This window comes from Temnothorax nylanderi, unplaced genomic scaffold (genome assembly GCF_030848795.1).
Source record: "Temnothorax nylanderi isolate EJ_2023f unplaced genomic scaffold, tnyl_v1.0 TNYL_tig0015_pilon, whole genome shotgun sequence".
Taxonomy (NCBI): Eukaryota; Metazoa; Arthropoda; class Insecta; order Hymenoptera; family Formicidae; genus Temnothorax; species Temnothorax nylanderi.
The window spans coordinates 1,772,939-1,791,406 of record NW_027249077.1 but is presented as its reverse complement, the minus strand read 5'-3'; the positions used below and the strand labels follow the sequence as shown (position 1 = coordinate 1,791,406).

At 41.1% G+C, this 18,468-nt stretch overlaps 1 protein-coding gene and 1 long non-coding RNA gene across 8 annotated transcripts in view; one reads left to right on the top strand and one right to left on the bottom strand.

Annotated features, from left to right (window-relative positions):
- Positions 1 to 18,468, bottom strand: part of LOC139768339 (uncharacterized) — a 391,369-nt gene that overhangs the window by 220,947 nt on the left and 151,954 nt on the right. For all 7 annotated transcript variants that reach the window (XM_071698423.1, XM_071698422.1, XM_071698420.1 and 4 more), the window contains one exon: positions 7,775 to 7,837. In XM_071698423.1, the coding sequence (XP_071554524.1) occupies positions 7,775 to 7,837 (63 nt within the window). The remainder of the gene's footprint in view (positions 1 to 7,774; positions 7,838 to 18,468) is intronic.
- On the top strand, positions 579 to 17,432 carry LOC139768346 (uncharacterized). The gene is made up of 2 exons (XR_011717339.1): positions 579 to 1,285; positions 16,759 to 17,432. It is a non-coding gene; the product is annotated as an uncharacterized lncRNA (long non-coding RNA).

The following is an 18,468-nucleotide window of genomic DNA, read 5'->3' as shown; positions in this document are numbered from 1 at the left end:
AATCCCACACACTCGTTCCCGTTAAAAAAGTCGTCTCGATGGAATCCACATCGCGCGTTCACTACGTCATCCGCATTTTGCGAATCTAAGTTTCCTCATCGATGTGCGTCGATTCGCTTCGTCACAGTCTCACGACGACACGCGATATTCCGATCCAACACGGTCGATGATATCATAAGGTATATTAAGACGTTATTGACGCGTCAGTGTTTTCCGCGAGTGCATCGTCGCGAATCAGACATTGCGTGCAATTCTGTTTGCTTTTGGGTTACGCAACATTGTCGTGATGTCGACGGCATATACAGAACTCGGCTGTGTATGTTCATAAGAGACACTCACAGACCTCAAAGGAGAAGCACTTATCTCTTTGAAAATAAAGCAAGAATGTTCGAACGGATACGTATGGAAAGAAATCTACCTTTTTATGTAACCATCATAAAAAAATATTACATTCTTTTGAATTATTATAATTTTCTTTATCTATTTTAACCTAATAATATTCAATTTTTTTATCATGATTTAATATTCGATCTTTTGAAAAAAATCTATCCCTGTATATCGTGCCTTCATATAAAAAACCTGATAACATCAAACATATCAAATATACTATTTTATAGCAAATTTTATAATGTTACATATTTACATCGATGACGGAACTAAACTGTTATATTCGACTTCTTCACTCATTGCAGCTAAAAGAAGCGGTATACATTTGTAGAACGCGGGTATGATTTATTATTGGGTGATGCGTCATATTCTGTTCCATTAGGCGCGCAACCCGGCGACTACATGAACAATTAACGACGGAATAATCGGTGATAAGAGTCACGAACGCTCGCACGCACGCAGTCAGACAGACACAGGCTTGACGAGCAGTGGACATCCGTTTAACTTTGTGTATATAGCCCACGCACGCGTGTATTTCGGTGCACGCGTTTGTTGAACGTTAGTCACTCGATACAGAAAGAGAGAGAGAGAAAGAAAGAGAAGGCGAAAGAGAGAGAGAGGGAGAGAGAGAGAGAGGTCTCCGCTTTTATACATCGGTGACGACGGGTAAAAAAATAGCAATATCCATCGTCTTCCACTTGGACGTTGCCAATGATGGAGGGAATTTTTTCGCACGCTCTGCAGAGTTATCGATATCTCACGCACGTGTGTATACGTTGTTTTCTCTTTATCTCCGCTCTTTCAACGCGGTTAACGACGCGCAGCAGCTGTCGACAATCACTGGAATGGCCGACCTTGTGATGTCCGCGCGAATATACGGACAGTTAAAATCGCGACGGTAAGTTAGATGAGCGCGCGGCTGCGGACGTCGCTTTTAACTCGCGTGACGATGCGGCGATCGGAGCGACTTGGGGATATTACGTACCTGCGCTTCTCGGAAGTGACATCGTCATTCTATAAAAGACGCGAGGAATGATTTAATGGACGCTAAATGCGCGAGCAATAAAAACGACAGGTGGAAAATGCAGCGCTTTATACCGTAACCGAGTAACATATAATCTCCAATAAAACTCTTAAAGAGGGTCATGCCTTTTTCACGTTAATTCCGATATGTTTAAATGTTTTTAAACAAAAATTTAACGAACGCAAGCGCAGCTTTTAGATTTTTGTGCTCTCAAATATCCATATATTCTGCGTTTTGCATCTAAAAGACGTATCTTGTCATGTCCATCCGCTTCTCGATTCCATCGAGAGGCTCTGATGCGCTTCACTTCACCGATGCTCGTATCCGTATTCCATTCCACTTCGCAGCGCGTCGTCGAGCAACAAAGTCAACGGCATTAGGCATTAGCCAGGTGCGTCCGTTCCGGTCGAGATAATAAATCCCGCTGTTCCGGATCCGCGACGTCGAGGAATGGTCGCACGCGCACTCTTCTCCTTTCCTCTTTCTTTCTCGCGAAAGAAAACGATGTCGGTGATGTCGGCGGCGCAGTTCACCTCGCAAACCTCCCGGCTCCACCCGCGGAGTTCGACGTACCGGGATAATATAGAGGCGGAAGGAGATTCGCCCTTTCCCGAACGGATCTTGCACCTGGGTCCATCCCTCGAGACCGCCGGCGGTCGATTTCGCGTGCGCGAGAGGTAGAATCGACGGCGATCTATCTATGCCTTGTTGTCCGCGTACACAGAACCAACCATTTACGATGTCGTTGTCTCGCGCATCCCCGAATAATTTACAAGTCCAATACATCGGATTTTTCCACGAAAGCTCGAGCAATTGTTTTCGCAATTTTAGAAACTGCGAAGCGAATTGTGATCGCCCCCTCTTAAATCACCATGGCCATTCCGCACAGTAAAATCTAAGTATTTAATCTACGATGATTTAGTATTCATTTTTACATGCTGTAAAATATGTACGATATACGTTCTAAATAAATTTAGAACCTAATCTTTAACAATAATTTCAAAGAATATTTCACTATAGCCGTATGGTGACTTATGAAGATCACTATTTAAAGATCATGTTTAAAGAAAAGATTAATTCGCATTCTTTTGCAATCACTTTGAAGATATCGTCGGCGCAAAGTCGGTCCGTGAAAAACTAAACTCGTTCGAAAAAAAGAGGTCGAGAAGAGCGACGTGGCGTGTCAGGCAGTGTCGCGTCACGTCACTTCAAGTTATGTTTCGTCACGTCATTTCAGAAAATATAGCACGGCGATTCTCGCCTACGGAAATGGATATTTAGCGGAACGAAACAGCGCGGCCCCTGACCGAGTTCCTTCGTCGCATTAGTCGTACATATACGTTTTCACGCAATAACGAAATAATATATTGCACATGACAAGAAGTAAAACGCGCGATCACTCATCTATTCTGTGTATTGCACGTTATAAAGTTTGCACGTCGAAAATGCAGAAAAGTCTTTTCTTTTTCTTGAAGAAATTTAGCGTCGACCTTTCTTTAATAACTGGATATTTATAGAATTCCATCTTTTCGCAAACTGCGCGAATTCGTCGTTGCTACATTCGGTGTGTATCGTGCACTTCGAATTTCAGGATCGATCGAAGCTCGCGAAATGCGTTCCTTCCTCTCTCCCTGTGCGACTTTCACGACGCAAATTCAGAATAACCTCGGAAAATGCAACGTCTCCGGGAGTGCACTCTGAATATAATATAACTCCCCGCGGCGGAGAGAAGGTTTTCTCCTACTCCGACGAACCGACATCTGACTTCTCGTGTATCACAAAAGAGAGAGAGCTGCGCCGGAAGCCCCGTGTGTGCTCGTGAGGCTCGCGGGCAGATTTCCGTGTGGCGCTTCGTTTGAAGTGGTCCCGAATCCCATTCCAACAGTCAGTTTCGGTCCAGCCTCGCGTAAAGTTCAGCACGATGTATGCAGATGCGCCCGGTTTATCAACTACATACGGCTACTTACAAATACAGCGCGTAATGTTCCGAAGCTTAGCCCGTATTCGCCTGCGTAGAAGAACTAATCCCTCCGAACACACTATCTACGGCCCCTTACCTAATTTGAAAGTCATACCAATTTGAGAGTCTGAATATCGATCGATATACCGCATAATCTCGCAAAGTGTAAAAAAAACTTATAAATAATAAAATAGGCACAAAGATCTCGATAAGTTAATACTCATAAAATAAAATATATGCTACAAGAAAATGATCTGTACAAACTTATTTCCATTATCGATTAAACTCAACTCTTTTGCATTTCTCCATTATAGTTTTAAGTTCAGCTTTTTAATTTTATCAAACAAACAGTGTTGCTCGTGACGTTAAGCTAAGGATGATAGCAACGAGAACAAGAAGAGTGCAGACAGATGAAGTCTGGAGTGAGATACATCATCCGCGAGAACCATTCCGACATACATCTCCGCAATTATAGGATAATTTCTCGTAATTCCGTAATTAGTATTTCTTGTTACTCCATCCGTGTGTGTCAACCAACTAAAGGAAAGCTTGTTACAAGCTGACTTGGATATACCTTTATTCTACGCCCGCGGTGATATACGCTCGGAAGCTTTTCGAAGGTAGGGTACAGTGATTCAGCTGATGTACATTATGCATACAGTACGCGTCTCTTGCACAGCTAGAAAAGCTCGACCAAACGACGTCGCCGCTGATGCGCGACGCAGCTTGCGTAACGCACGCCGCAACGCCACGCCGGCTGACCCACATGCGTGGTCTTTATTTAAACTGGTTTCCTCCTCGGCGTCCTTTAGACCCGACTTTCGTCTGTGCTCCGGTCGCCGGGTCACCGGATTCGGGCGCGTCATTTTCCGCGAGACCGCAGCTCGGGAAAGGTCGGCTTGTACACATGTTTGTAAATGTCTCGCAAAAAAATAATCCGATTAATCTGTGGGTTGAGATGACGTTGCACGAAGAATATAAACGGTTATCTTATAAAAATCTCCCTTTTTGTAACATTGTTAATATTTTTAATAATTTTCCCAAGATCTTCTTTCCAAGATTTAATGAAACTAGCCTATAATATTGTCTATACGATATATGTAATGTATATTCTTATTATTTCATTTTTATTAATAATGCGACATACACTGCAAATCCAAGAGTGTTATTTTTACACATTTAAGTGTGTAAAATCGTGTAGTCACTTTTGTCTTTTTTATAATAATGTACGATGTTAAAGAAAAACGACGGAAGTAATTGCGGAATCACCTCTTCGCGTAGGCCACGGTGAAGTTGGAATTTGTTCGCGGTAGACTTATGGAACCGCGAAAATTTCAATTGCAAATGCCCGTCGACTTTGATACCGAAGGGAATAACGAGCTTCCGAGACGAGCGTTTTTTAAGCATCAACGCGATCCCGCCTCGTCGAATATTCTTGTTTCTCAAACGTATGTAAAGTTTGAACAATACAGCACAGAGAAGGCGAAGAGGTAGCGCACAAAAAGGAGCAACGCGGAATAAAAATGCACCATTATGTTTCTATCGATCCCGCTACTCTTGCATCGTCATCGTACGGGTTTCGAGGTCTCTTCAGAGTAAAAATAACGATACAACGATACAAAACAATTATAATTTATAGTTATAAATGTACACATTGTACATTTTATATAAATCTATTAAAACTCTATAATGCAGTGAACATATTTTATCTAATAGATTGTGAATATCAATCGCAATTATTTCATCATCTTCACATCCTTCATGTCCTGTATATTATTGTATCATATCTATATAATTATTAACGTTATCTTATTGTTAGATCATCAAGATCTTTTTTTTTTGTAAGCTATGAGCAATTGCGAAGAACTACCGAAAAATTCTAATATCATTAACACAATTGTCTCGCTCCGACTTGTTCTGATTAACACGCATATTACTTATTATAATTCAAACGCAGATCTGATACTCCTCTCAATTACGCCCGCGTAATACTACGGATATACTCAGACAACATCGTAATACGAGCGCGCGTATCAGATTTCGCATCTCCTAATCGAACGAGCGTTGCAAGCGTTGCTTTATTTCTAGCTGTTTGCACGCTATCATAAGACAACCTGCTTTTATATCATGAGGTGGATAGTAATTCGATTCTGGAAAAACGAAGAAAAACTTTCCTTTCGTCGAGCCACTCACTCGCCCAGAAATTCATCCCGTTGCGAAACGCGTATAATGGGACGATTGCCAAACTTCCCAACTACTTGGATATCGCATCATTTATTGTGTCAAACGCTACGATGGATATCGATGTCTTATTGAGCTCGAAGAAATTTTTCCAATACCATAACAACACATGAAAGTTCTATAGAGTTAAGAAATGTTAGATACTCCGCCCTCGTATATCTTTCTCCACTTTCTCTCATATCGGAATATCATTTTTAGCATTTTGACGTTTGTCGTCAACCAATTCGCGTTGAATACGAATGGCACTCATACCGCGGACGTTTGTAAGGAAGAATACAAATTCGCAACGTAATCTTCATGAGTAATCAACGCGCGTACTCCCGCGGGACTCGAAGCTGCTACAACCGATATACCGTTGTCGCGACAGTGCAGCAGGTCGTAGAGACAAGTTCCTAACCAGCCGGGGTTGTTCTCTCTCGAGAAGACGCACTACGAATTCTCGGAATTCTGTCGCGATGCACGCGCGCGACCGTATTCCCAAATCGATCGCGACAGCGATGGCGACGGGAATGAGGGAAAAGGGAGGTGGAAGAAACATCCAGCTGAATTCCGCCGGCTCTCACATCGCCGAACAAGTGCACGAATTCCGTGAGAGTGGTCGAAAACTATGAATACGCCGTATGTCGGGGGTGTATTCGTATACAAATCCCGGGGGAAGGCGCGCTGGTTCTCCCTCCCTGCACGCTGGGAAGCCACCGTCGTCGTCTCGCGTGTCTCTCACCTTTCACCCATCCCGTGTCATTATCATGCAAACGGTGATTTTCCACGATTCATAATGCAACGCATCCGAACGTCAGATGTCGCAAGGCTCATGCCTAACTCCGCAGAAGGAGGAATGAACGGTGTTCGATTAGAGAAAAGAGGTTTGATTCATTGCGTTCGCGATGCGGTATGAATATAAATCATCGGACTACGTTTTAAGAAAGGAATGAGACGAGCTGTCGTTTCTCATCTGGCGAAACCACGTGATTAATCCCATTCATCCAGAAGTGATCTATTAAAGCGGTCTACACCTAAAAATAGTCTACTAAATCAAACAAATATTTTCATTCTAATTATTCTAATTTTAATATTCACTCTTTTCTTTGATATCGAATCTTTCAGAAGCTCCATTTGGCGGAATAATTTTACGGAGAATGCCAAGAATATCACATCTCATCATCTACATTTCGGAGCTAAAACTTTAATCTAGTTTCAAGGGGTTATTGTCGATATTTCCATATTCCTATAGATATATCGGCTTATGTGTAAAAAGCTTGTTTACAGTAAAAATCATGCTAAGGCTATACTAATTTGTTAAGTCCAACGCACACATATGTATATTTATAATAAAACATACATAATATAAAGCTGCACGGTAAACTCTGTTCAACGAACACGACGGTAACACAAAGGGATTAACAGACGCCGTCTGACCGAAGGATGAGCAACTCTCGTCCCTTAATCATAACAATACCAAATGTTACTCGATGATAACTGTATTAGGGCCGATAAAATACTAGGCTTGTGCACCCTCCTGGCTTTCCGCTTGTTTGCCGAGTCGAAACGCCCCGCCGCGTAAACATTCGCGCAGACCATACAAGCCGCTATCTTCTTTCCCCCAGGAAACTACGGTCGCGTGAGTGGCATTACGGGATTATTAGCGGACGGAAACTCCGCAGCCGTCTGTCCTATATCGGGAGCAGTTTCCTACATATTTGATGAGGAATGGCTATACAACGAGGCGCGCGTTACCATCACTCTTTCTCGTTCCCCTATGGTTCGCCACGTGAGTGCGTGAAACTATTTCAGAATCGATACTTCGCGAGCATCGAGAATATCTTTTCTCCGAACAGCTTCTCGCCCAGATTTACGCTATTTCTCATGCGACCATAATCGACAACTTATTGCGACGAGAAACTCAAATGTACACAGTAACGCATAACAGAGCGGAAATGATAATTAAATTAACAGAAAGTTTTCTTTATGTTAAAAGATTTCTTGCTTCCTTAATCACAGCTTGGCCAAATAGGGTTGTGACCATTATCGTAAATTATCGGCAAATTATTCGGTTTGCATAATTTAAAACGGACGCAACCAGTTGATGTAACGTCGAGTTATTAAACGAAGCGATACTGTGCGTATTGCTTTTATCGTCGCGTATTAATTTAACGTTGGCTCACCGAGTTAATGGCTGTCATGCTGCTAACTCGACCTGGATCTGTGTCCACTAGCCCGCTGTCACTCTGTAACAGAAACAGGAAGACAATTTAGAGAACGGGAAAGATCGATAATTTCTCCTATTGTTATTTGCTTTCGAGCTAAATTTCGTATATATCACTATCATGCGTTAAAGCGCGTTCGAGATTCGTAGAGATGGAAAGAAGAGTTATTCAAAGAAGGTATTTTTTCTCGCGCCATTGTAATGTCGCCGTTTACGTGTTTTCGAAGCACAGAAGCGAATAATTTCCGAATGCAAAATTGCAAACGGGGCATATTGTTAATAATTTCGGAAATGCAATATTGTGGAAAGTGAACAACATTCATATGAAAATCATTCGAAAGCTGCGAAATCCCAACGCATGTGAAAGCCGAGTGCACTCCACCATCCGCTATGAAATTTTCTGTAATCACTCGCCGCTAGAACTGGGTTTCATCAAATGTATACTGTTTTTCCGTGTTATTGCTCCGTGATGAATTAATCAAAATCAAGTTTCACGTTTAAGCAGATATAAAGTGTATCCAAAAATTAAAATAAAATATTAACGTTATATATAAATTTATCTCACCGTCCGAATATTTCAGTACATATTTTCTATGTTACAAATATAAATAAATTCTTATGTGGGCGCAAAAATATCTCAAATTTCGTTACAGCGTAGGTCGAATTACACGAAGTAACGCGGAAACGCGATATCGAAGCGGATATAAAATACTTCAAACAAATGTTCTCGTTGAACAAAGCTCTCGAAGGCTCTGTGGCATTTTTCCTCGTCGGTCAATGCGCTAAACATTCTTTGCACTCCGCATATCGCATTTTATGAATGTCTGTTTCTTTCATTCGCCCGGCGTTTCAATCTCGCGAAGCTCGCCAGCGAGGCGCGCGTTTGCCCGAATTCGTTCGCGAATTTTTACCGTCCGATATAACCGTCCCAGCCTGCCATCGGTCACTCCCGATGGATCTGGATGGCGGAAGCCGGGATTACCGAGACGGAAATTCTCCGGAAAGGAAATGACGGCGAGTCGTTCGGGCGTGTCGGGCGAGGGAGGAGTACGTTGACGACGACGATGACGACGACGTCGAGGGAAACCGAGAAATCGGCCTCGTAGAGGGTGCAGCGAAGAAATAGTACAAAGGATGGGGGGCGGCAATGGCGGTGGCGGCTGCGGAACCGAGACGAAAGAGCCGACGTGCAAATGTCGTTCTGAACTTTGATCGTAAAACAGCGGCAGACTTCTCGGGTGGGTGGAGCATCCGTCTTGAACCGCAGCCAAATCGGTTAAGCGCGAATAAATTTCCGTGTCAAACTTCGTATGAACGAAGGAGCCGACGGTTCCTGCGTGTCGGGCAAGGTTGGACCTGTGCTGGCGGAAATGGAACGGTGGGCTCTAGTGCCTACGCGCGGACAAAAGAGAGCGTGAAACTAAGAAAACAAAAAGGAAAGGAAGGAATATGTTCGCATCAATGCCTAATAATATTAATTGTTGTACAATGCGTGATGAAAATATAATCGTAATGCAACACATTACTGTATTTTCTAATAACAGTTTTTTTTTTAATGGTATACTGTCGAAAATATTTAAAACATTGCACTAAATTGTATGCACAATTTTGAACATTACAAACAAATTGCAAATTCCATGAGTTTTTATTTTATTTAATTAAAATTTTTACAATTAGTACTTTATTAAAATTTTTATTAAGTAATTACAATCTTCTCATAAAGTATCTTATCATTTATACAACAAGTTTATTTTAAAAATAACTTTCTAGATAAAATATCTGAACAATGATATCTGAACAATGATAAGAGGCACAATATACGTGCCTTTAAATAATTAATCATTAATTTAACTTATATTTACTGTTTTCTCGATTACTTTATGTAGAACATATACCGTTTTCGTAGACCAACTGCCCATATAATAAACGGTAATAAAAATCAAAAGCGCAGCACAGCGAGAAATTTCCCCCGAGTCATTCCATGTCGAATAAAAGCTCAACTTACATATTGTTCTAACGAGCAGAGAGCTCGCGTATAATGAATAAACAGCAAACGCCGAAGGGAGTTTCGCGCTACGCCATTACGTGCCAACGTTGCGAAACGCGCAGCAAAAAGACGTACCTAACTGTCGGTTTGTCTAACAGAGGCAGACGAAGGATAACCGAGGCATGACGAAGATGTAAAGGTGTCGTCCCGGGATGATGCCCGAGGAATACAAAGTCGCGGGCCGTAGTGGGCGACTAAAACGTAAAGTCATAAAACGTATTATGACCGCCTCATAATTTACGGCGAAGCGACCCGCGCGAAATCGCCGTCGACTTTCCGCCACCGGATTTATGACATGACGAAGCAATGTGCATGCACATTGTTTCGCTATATGCAGTTTCGTCGAGCGGTGAGGAGAACCTACGGTAATCAATTATCGAAGTATTTAAGTTACAAAAATATAGCTTTAATTAAATCTATTGTGTCAACTTTAAAACAGCATAGCATTATTAAAAACAGAACGCAGATTTTATTAATCAATAATACAAAATATTGAAAAAAATACCAGAGAATGAAAGCAAATATACGAAATGTTAATTATACATAATTATATAAATAATCTCTAATAATCCACTCAACTTCTCTCAATTCATTGGCGGTCACTCGTCATATTTGCATAATGCAATTCACGATGACGCTACAAGTTTCAACTATGTAGGTTTTATTCGCCGATTTATCTTAATTTCAGTCATCGATAAAATTACGTATTTTTCGTACGAAAACGAGGATTAATGTTCTCGGCAAGTAAAGTGCAAGTCATTGCGCGAACACCTTAATTTCAACGTTGTTTGGAAGGACTGATTCGACAATGATTCGCCTGCGATCCTGCGGTCAGGCCGATTATGCGGCGTCACGAAGCGGAATGAGAATCCTAGAACACGTCAACGCATGTCGAGCGACATATAGCGAACACGAAAGGTCGTCAGAGCTTCATTAGCTCTAGCTCGACAGCCTGGAGGGTTGAAGTTAGGCGAATGTTATTAACGTTCTACCTAAATCCCTCGGCTATCCTCTGAAACGCGGCGCATCGAGTACGGAAATGGGCACGATACGTGAGTCAGGCTAAACGGAAGATAGTTAGAACGCGACGCGTCCTCTTGCCCTCTCGCTCTGAATTTACGGATATCCGTATATCGGATATCCGACGTTCGGCATATCCGCAGATCTCCACAGTCCACAGTCGCACAGACGTTCGATAACCTAAAATTCCGTCCGGCAATCCCATTCTTTTTTTAACGGATGTTTTACCATTAATAAAAGCGTAACGATGTAATGCGATATCGAAGCGCGATAAAATTTAGCGGGGTAAATTTGGCGATGATGCGCAGAAAAATGGCAATGATTAATTTAGATCATCTATCGAGCGCAACATCCGTAACTACACGGGGGAGCCTGAATTAATCGCACATTTGTGAAATGCGAATCATTCCGGATTGCTGCAAATGAATATCGGGTAACGCCAACGCCGCGCAAATCTCGTTCGTGGCATATCCAATATTCGGAAATCGCGTTTTCCGGGTAACGGATTATACAAAGCAAATATTATAGCATTCAATATTGCACAACACTCCAACGCACGGTATAAAAAGCGCTATTAGAGCATTACGATTCATTCGTCGATTTTAATGAACAACTAAGTTCATGAAAAATATCAACGAATAAAAACATGCAGAAATTAGCGCAATTATTACTAACTCAACATTCATGATTGCATGAACGAACTCGATTCGTTTATTCAACGAGCTCCGAGCTCGGAGCAGACATTTCCAATGGAAGAAACGAGGACGTGAAGAGCGAACTATTGCCGGCGACCATTTTTCAATATTAAGGAGGCTTTAGGGATGATTTAAATAAGCTCGAGAAAGCTCAGCGGTACGCGACCTGAAAAGTCGGACTTCTTCGATTTATGGGAAGACGCCGGAGACAGCTTAGAGTCTCTCTCTTTGCGCGCTCACATTTAAACTTCGCCCTATCTGTACGCTGTTTCTCTTTGCTACTTCTCTTTGCGCTACCTCGTCTCTCCTTTTTATCGCTCTCCGGATCGCAGACGCGAAACCGTAAAAACCGAAGTTTATTGGCGCAAGGCTGATCAAGATTGTTGTTCGGATAAGGAGAAGTACAACTTCGTTCGATTCACGTAATCCGTTCGCTCGACACGTATATACAACCAAAGTTCCTTTGATTTCCGTACTTTATAAATTACTTAATTAAGATTTGTCATAGATTTATGCTATGAGAAAAATTGTCAATTATATTGATCAGATTCAAATCCAAACACTGACGAAATAGATCACGTGAAATCTTTTTCAATTACTGCATATCGTAATTTTATGTGCTTTTGTAAGAGAACAACCGAAGAAATATTTCCCGATCGATCAAAGAAGCGCCTTGAAAATCATGGGAGGAGAGTCACGTGTATTAAAAACTTTTCAAAGTGATGTTGACAAAAAGAACAGCTCTTTGGTAAACGGAAAGTGCGAAAGGTTGATTGATGTAGTCCGATCGATAGTCGTGCTCAGAAGGAGAACGGATGTGAAGTCCATGATAATTCATCGGCAATCTCTCGACACGAGCGTTACGAGCGTTAAAAATAGGGTAGGAGAGATGGGCGCGAGAGCAGAGCGAATTGTCGGACATCGTCGGCATCGGATAACAAAAAGCAGACCAGCGAGAAGCAAACGTGATGAAAAGTGAGTCTTCTTCTCCGGCTGCCCTACCCACGTTTTCGCAAGTGCTCTTTAGCGCATAATTAAACAGCACCGCATCATTCGTCACAGACGTATCGCTGAGTTTTAATTTAAAGTTATGATTCATGACAATGCAGCGGAGTCAGCGTAGTTCGGAGCGTAAAAGGAACAAGAGAGAAGAAAGGAAGTCTTTCAGGACAAAGAGAGGTGGAAGTTCGGCGGCCGCCGGGAGAGTGGAGTACGAGGAAAAGATGTCGGAGAATGCGAAAGAACGACGAGAAGAGCAATAAGAAAGAAAAACAGACGTCAATTCTTTCGAATTCGCATATCTCGCGAAAAATGGAAGTCAGAATATGAATAATCCGTGCAGACAGAAAAATGGTAAAGTTCCAAAGCAGACTAAATTGAGAAAAAATTCTCAAAACTCGATCTACTAGTTCTATTTTTAATAAAGAAAAATCTAAAATCGCGAAATACATTTCTGTTATGGATATTTCGGATATTTCACCTTTTCAAACAGCAAAGTTGTGAAATTATTCCACGATCGATTGCAATTTTAAATGTGAAGCAGATTACGCGATTTGCGGGCGATTCAATATTTACGCTTTAGTGACTTATAAATTAAATATATTACCGATAGGCTATGTTGACACATGTCCGATACAAGAGGATACGCAAAGAGTAAAAAGAAGACAGCCGTATAATGGCGAAGTGACGTCAAACACTACGGCGATTCGGACATTGATTAACGTCTCGTAAAAGAGCACTGCCAGCTATCAAGTTCTTCGAGACGAGACTTCCCGAGGCTAAACGTGATTGATCGATTCGGGAAACGATTATCGACGTGTCGCGAGACTTACAACGACTAAGAACGAGAAATCCACTTTCGGCCACGGCCATAATTAGCGGCACGCTGCCGACACATACAAAACAAGATGATCGAATGTCGAATGATTTATTATCCAATTACAACTCGTCGGTATTCACGAACGCGCGAATCGGAAAACGCGCGCACCAAAATATATCTCGACGGGGCGCAATTTGTTATCGGCAGTTATTCTCGCGCGGGTTCGGTGATGCTAAAAGTTTTGAGGTCATTGCGCGCGAAGACATCAAGAATTCCGTCGATTCAACTGTCACTTTCAGCGCTTCGCTTCGTTTTATTTTTAATGCGCCGTCCGCTTGCCAAGAATTCAAAAAAGTACCACATTTTTCTTCCTTCGCGTAAAGTATATCATAGGAACCGGACACGAGTATTATTATTAAATGGTGTTAAGTAAGACTGTGATGGTAGGATAACGCACTTGTACAGAGGGCACATCCACGCGACGTAAAAAGAGTCCGACAAGTAGAACGAAGTTGTCGAGTAGAAAAGTTGCGGACTAGTCAGCCAGCCAACGCCGCCGGTCGTTGCGTAACGAGTATGAGGAGCTTCTAGCGTGATTTCTGCCGAAGTTTCAAGCCCTTATAACGTCGCGTTATAAATCTGTACCTCTCTCAGAACCAACTTATCGTAAGTCTAAGAAATAAGACTTGGATCTTTTATGTTTATTGCACGATATAAAATTTATTTAAAGAAAATATCCTACAAAAAATAAAACTTGCTCCCAAAGAAAAGATTTTTTCCTCATTTTTACGCTTCAAAAAAATTTAGTTGATATATATTCACGATTATTAATTATTAGAATATTTCCACAACGATGTTAATCTTATGTTCTACTTTTTATGATATAAATTTTAAAAACAGTTTTACAAGTACAAACAATAATATAACGAGGGGAAATTTATTAACGTATGGTTGTGCCATTTATTTGTTTCAATAGCTTGACTCCCTTGGGGCTATAAAAGTTAGTTTCGAAACATTTTCTGGATTAAGAAAGTACTAATCTCAATGTTTCCGACGAGCTTCGCAAAGTTCGTACTTCATATTGTCAGAAATTTAAATTACACCCTCGAGTGTGCGCCGCAGAATGAGTATAGTTTCCAAGCAAAAAACGCGATTATCCTGTGCTGACTTATTTGCCCGCACGCGGAAGCAAGGCAAATACAAGTCCTACGAAGGCACGTCTATATGGAGGACACAGAGTTGTTAGTATACAGTTTTTATCAATCTCTCTCTCTCTCTCTCTCTCTTTTACTCTCTCTGCCTCTCCCTCTCCCCTCTTTCTCCCTACCGACGCAATTCTGTAATAAAGCAGCCCGTCTATTAACGAAGAGAAGCCTAGGGAAGCGGTGCTTCGCCGCCAACTTCCGCGCACTGAGAATTAATTTTCCTCCTCGGATTCTAGTTCGCATGGAACGAGAGAATCCCGCGGGTAGACGATTCCCGGAAAAGCGGGCATTACTTACGCGAAGACGTACTACTGCTAGCCGCGGAACAACGGAACAATGAATCACGACGGACACCAAGGCGAACTTAAGAGAAGCGTTTCCCTTTCTCTCTCACGTGCGCGCAGCGCGATGCTACTCATTGTCATGTTAATGACGTATGCATAGAAGTTATCGATCATGGTCGTGCGTTTTCTTTAGATTTCTTTTAAAATATTACTTCTCGCTCCAAACTTAGTATTTTCTTGACAATGTTTATATATGTACATAAGCAAGTCCATTTGTTTTTCAAGCGCTGCATACCTAATCATATACGATCGTTAGTGGCTCGACATGTAACTACCGCTCGTACATGTAACTACCTACAAATCTCTTAATGGAAAAAAGAGAACTAAAATTTAATAAAACTAAATTAAAAATGTTAATGTACAATATTTTTACAAATTTTAAAGACACAGATGTGCTAGAAAATATTCTGTACATGTATACAATATGTATATATTATATAGTAATTCCCTTCAAATTTGCTCCTTCATTTGTCGTTTGGAACACAAGGAACTTCTTGGCAATTGTGTCTCAGCGAGAACGCGATTGCCGCGTGTCTAGCTGAAACGTTGCATTTCTTCCGGCTACCCCCGTCGTCCTAATGCGCAAACGGTGTAACGCTGCTGGCAATAGTTTGCCGATCCGCGGGACACGCGCGCGCGCGCGGTCGGAGGTACTAAGAAATTACAGTCACTCGTAACGAGAGCGGTTTGTCGGCTACAGCAGCAACGAGGTATATCGTTCCACTGCTACTCCCGACATTCAATTTAACTTTTAACGCGAGTCGATAACACGTTTTTGGCACGCGATTAATTACGTAGCATTTACCGTGTCTACCAATTACTACTAGTGATTATTTGCGTTTAATCTGGCTCGACGGTAATTTCGAGTCAGAGTGTAAAAACTATAATTGAAAGTAGCAAATTAATCCCCGATATCCGCAAATACAGAATTGTGTAAATACGAAATTATAACGTTCTCCTAATGATGATTGGTTTGCAAACTGATTAAACGGCCGCGGGGTATATGGGACAGGAAAAAAAGAAGAAATGTGAAGCCGTATTAATGCGGAATTGCTTCAAAGCGGCAGTTACGCAATATAAACTGTGGAATGTCTGATAGTAATTTCCGCATTAAACTGCCCTACAAAGTTCTTAAATTCGCTCCTGGAGCACGACGGGGTGGTGTAATTAAATAACGAAATTTTCTGCGTTCCCGACGCTTTATTACAAAATTCCGCTAATAATTGCCAGATATTTGAATTCATAATTTTCCCTTGACGATTCATAATAATCAAATTAATTTAAATTGCAGTTGTCGATTATGAAAAAATTGTTTAATATTAAATAATACTACGTTTCCAGCTAATTAAAAAGCTACTACTCGATGTCAAACACTTCATCATTTACTCTGTAATACCCCACTTGTAATCTTTTTGATATTATCGTGGCTTTCGATGTTATCGATTAGCAATTTCATTCAACGAAATAAAAAAAATATAACCATCATAAGAACCTTTATTGTGAAATTAATATTCAATATAATTTGAATTTCAAAATTAAAAGTCAACAGAATGGAAAAATACCGTTTGCAGTCATTAAAATAACGTATTAAAATTACCATTTAACAATAATGTTATGCAATTAATGTATAAACTATTTTCATGTTCGCTGTAATATGAAAGTGAAAAATCATGCCAACAAATTATTTTTGGAATTAATTTTGGTATATTGTTTTCTTCATAAAATCTAAGCGAGAAAGCAAGTGGTCTCTTCGAAAGAATGGCGGTCGATTCCTTTAAAGCCCGGCACGTAGCTAGTTTCTGTATCGTTTCAGGGAAAACGTACGACTGTGACCATGCCGATCGTAAACGTCGAAGTCGACGAAGCTACAACGCGGAGCTTTCAAGCGACCACACGTTCGCAACGGCGCGTCATTCGTCGAAACGACGACGAAGTGGCCCTGCACCTGTTCAACCTATAATTCGACGACGTCCGTGCGTTCTCTGCAGCACCGTGGCGACAATATTTATACACAGGTGCGCGTGAAATACCACGAGAGTTTCCACGATGCGTCAAGGGAGTACCGTGCTGCATTTACGATTTTATTGCAGCACGAGAAAAAATCATTTTTCATCGAAGGAATAGATCGAAAATGTACTAAAAATAATTGCGTACTATTTTATAATTTTATTTATATATTCTGTCAAATGTGCAATACGTCCGAAAAGTAGTAGATACTACTAAAATTCTTCTTTTTACATAAACATATTAAATATTAACTGGGATATTGGGTCAAGCTAAAATAAATTTATAGATAAGATATATTTAGATGCGGAGAAGAGACAGAAGTTTAATAAAAGTTCTGTCCTCTAAAGAATGCCATTTATATAAAATTAAAAAAATAAAGTATAGCTATATAATATTAAATATTACTAAATTATATTTTTCCTTTCAAATATAAAAATGTACTCGCAAAATATGAACCTAATAAACTAAAATTAAGTAACACATTTTAGTTTGCAACTTATTAAAATCTTTACGTAATATTCATTGCAGATTGCGTATTTAAATAATTTTACATTATTATAAACAACTTATAAATGCGATAATTATCCTTTGATTAACTGTTAATTTAAAAAATTAAGGGCTATAGTGTTATTTGTTATAATTCGGTTATAATGTCAATAATCGAAAGCACATGAGTATTATTAAAATTTTGCACTTGGATTTGAAAAGCTTGCACTCGTAAATCAATGTTTCGCGAATACAACAAAATAATAATTAAATTCTATGGTATTTTGCCGTAAATCTATCCAAAGTACGCTACCTCCTCTTTCCATCATGAAAAAGGGTTTTTGCTTTTATCCGCGGCCAGGTAATAAGTGGTAAGCGGTAAGTGGTTGTGCGCCGTTAAGCGCGATAAATTCTAAAAACGATGGCCAAGCTTCCGGCCTTCGCGGAATACCCAAACGGGGTCAGGAAAAGACTTCGGTAACGTCACCGCGCGACGACGCGCGAGCGACACGTATCCTCGTGATAACTACGCGATGGAATGTTCTCTTAAATTTCCCAAGTGGATCCGAGCGTACTTGCTTTCGCGACGTCTTTATACTCTCTACTCGTCGTCGACGAACACCTCTATGCCCCCATTCACCGTTCTCGCAAGAAGCCCGGCAGTCCTTCGAGGATAAGGGAATATCGAGGATGTTACACGAGAGCGCTTCCTTCCGCGCTCGAAGTAGTATTCGTGAACGTAACTGCACACACCCAGCTGGCCCAGGATTTTTCGAAACGACTTTCCGCGAGATTTCACACGAAGGTCAAATGCCGTGATGCGTGAACGCAAAGCGAAAAATGGAATGCATAGCGGCGGAAAGACACACAAGCTTTCTATTACTACGAGAAATAACAGGGACACGCGCGATAACGTCGTCGTCTCATCTTCAGCGATGATATTGTTAGCAGCGTGACGCAAGGATTGGCTTCGCATTCTCCGCTTGTAAATTAGTCGTGGACTGTACCTCAACATTTATGGGACGTGAAA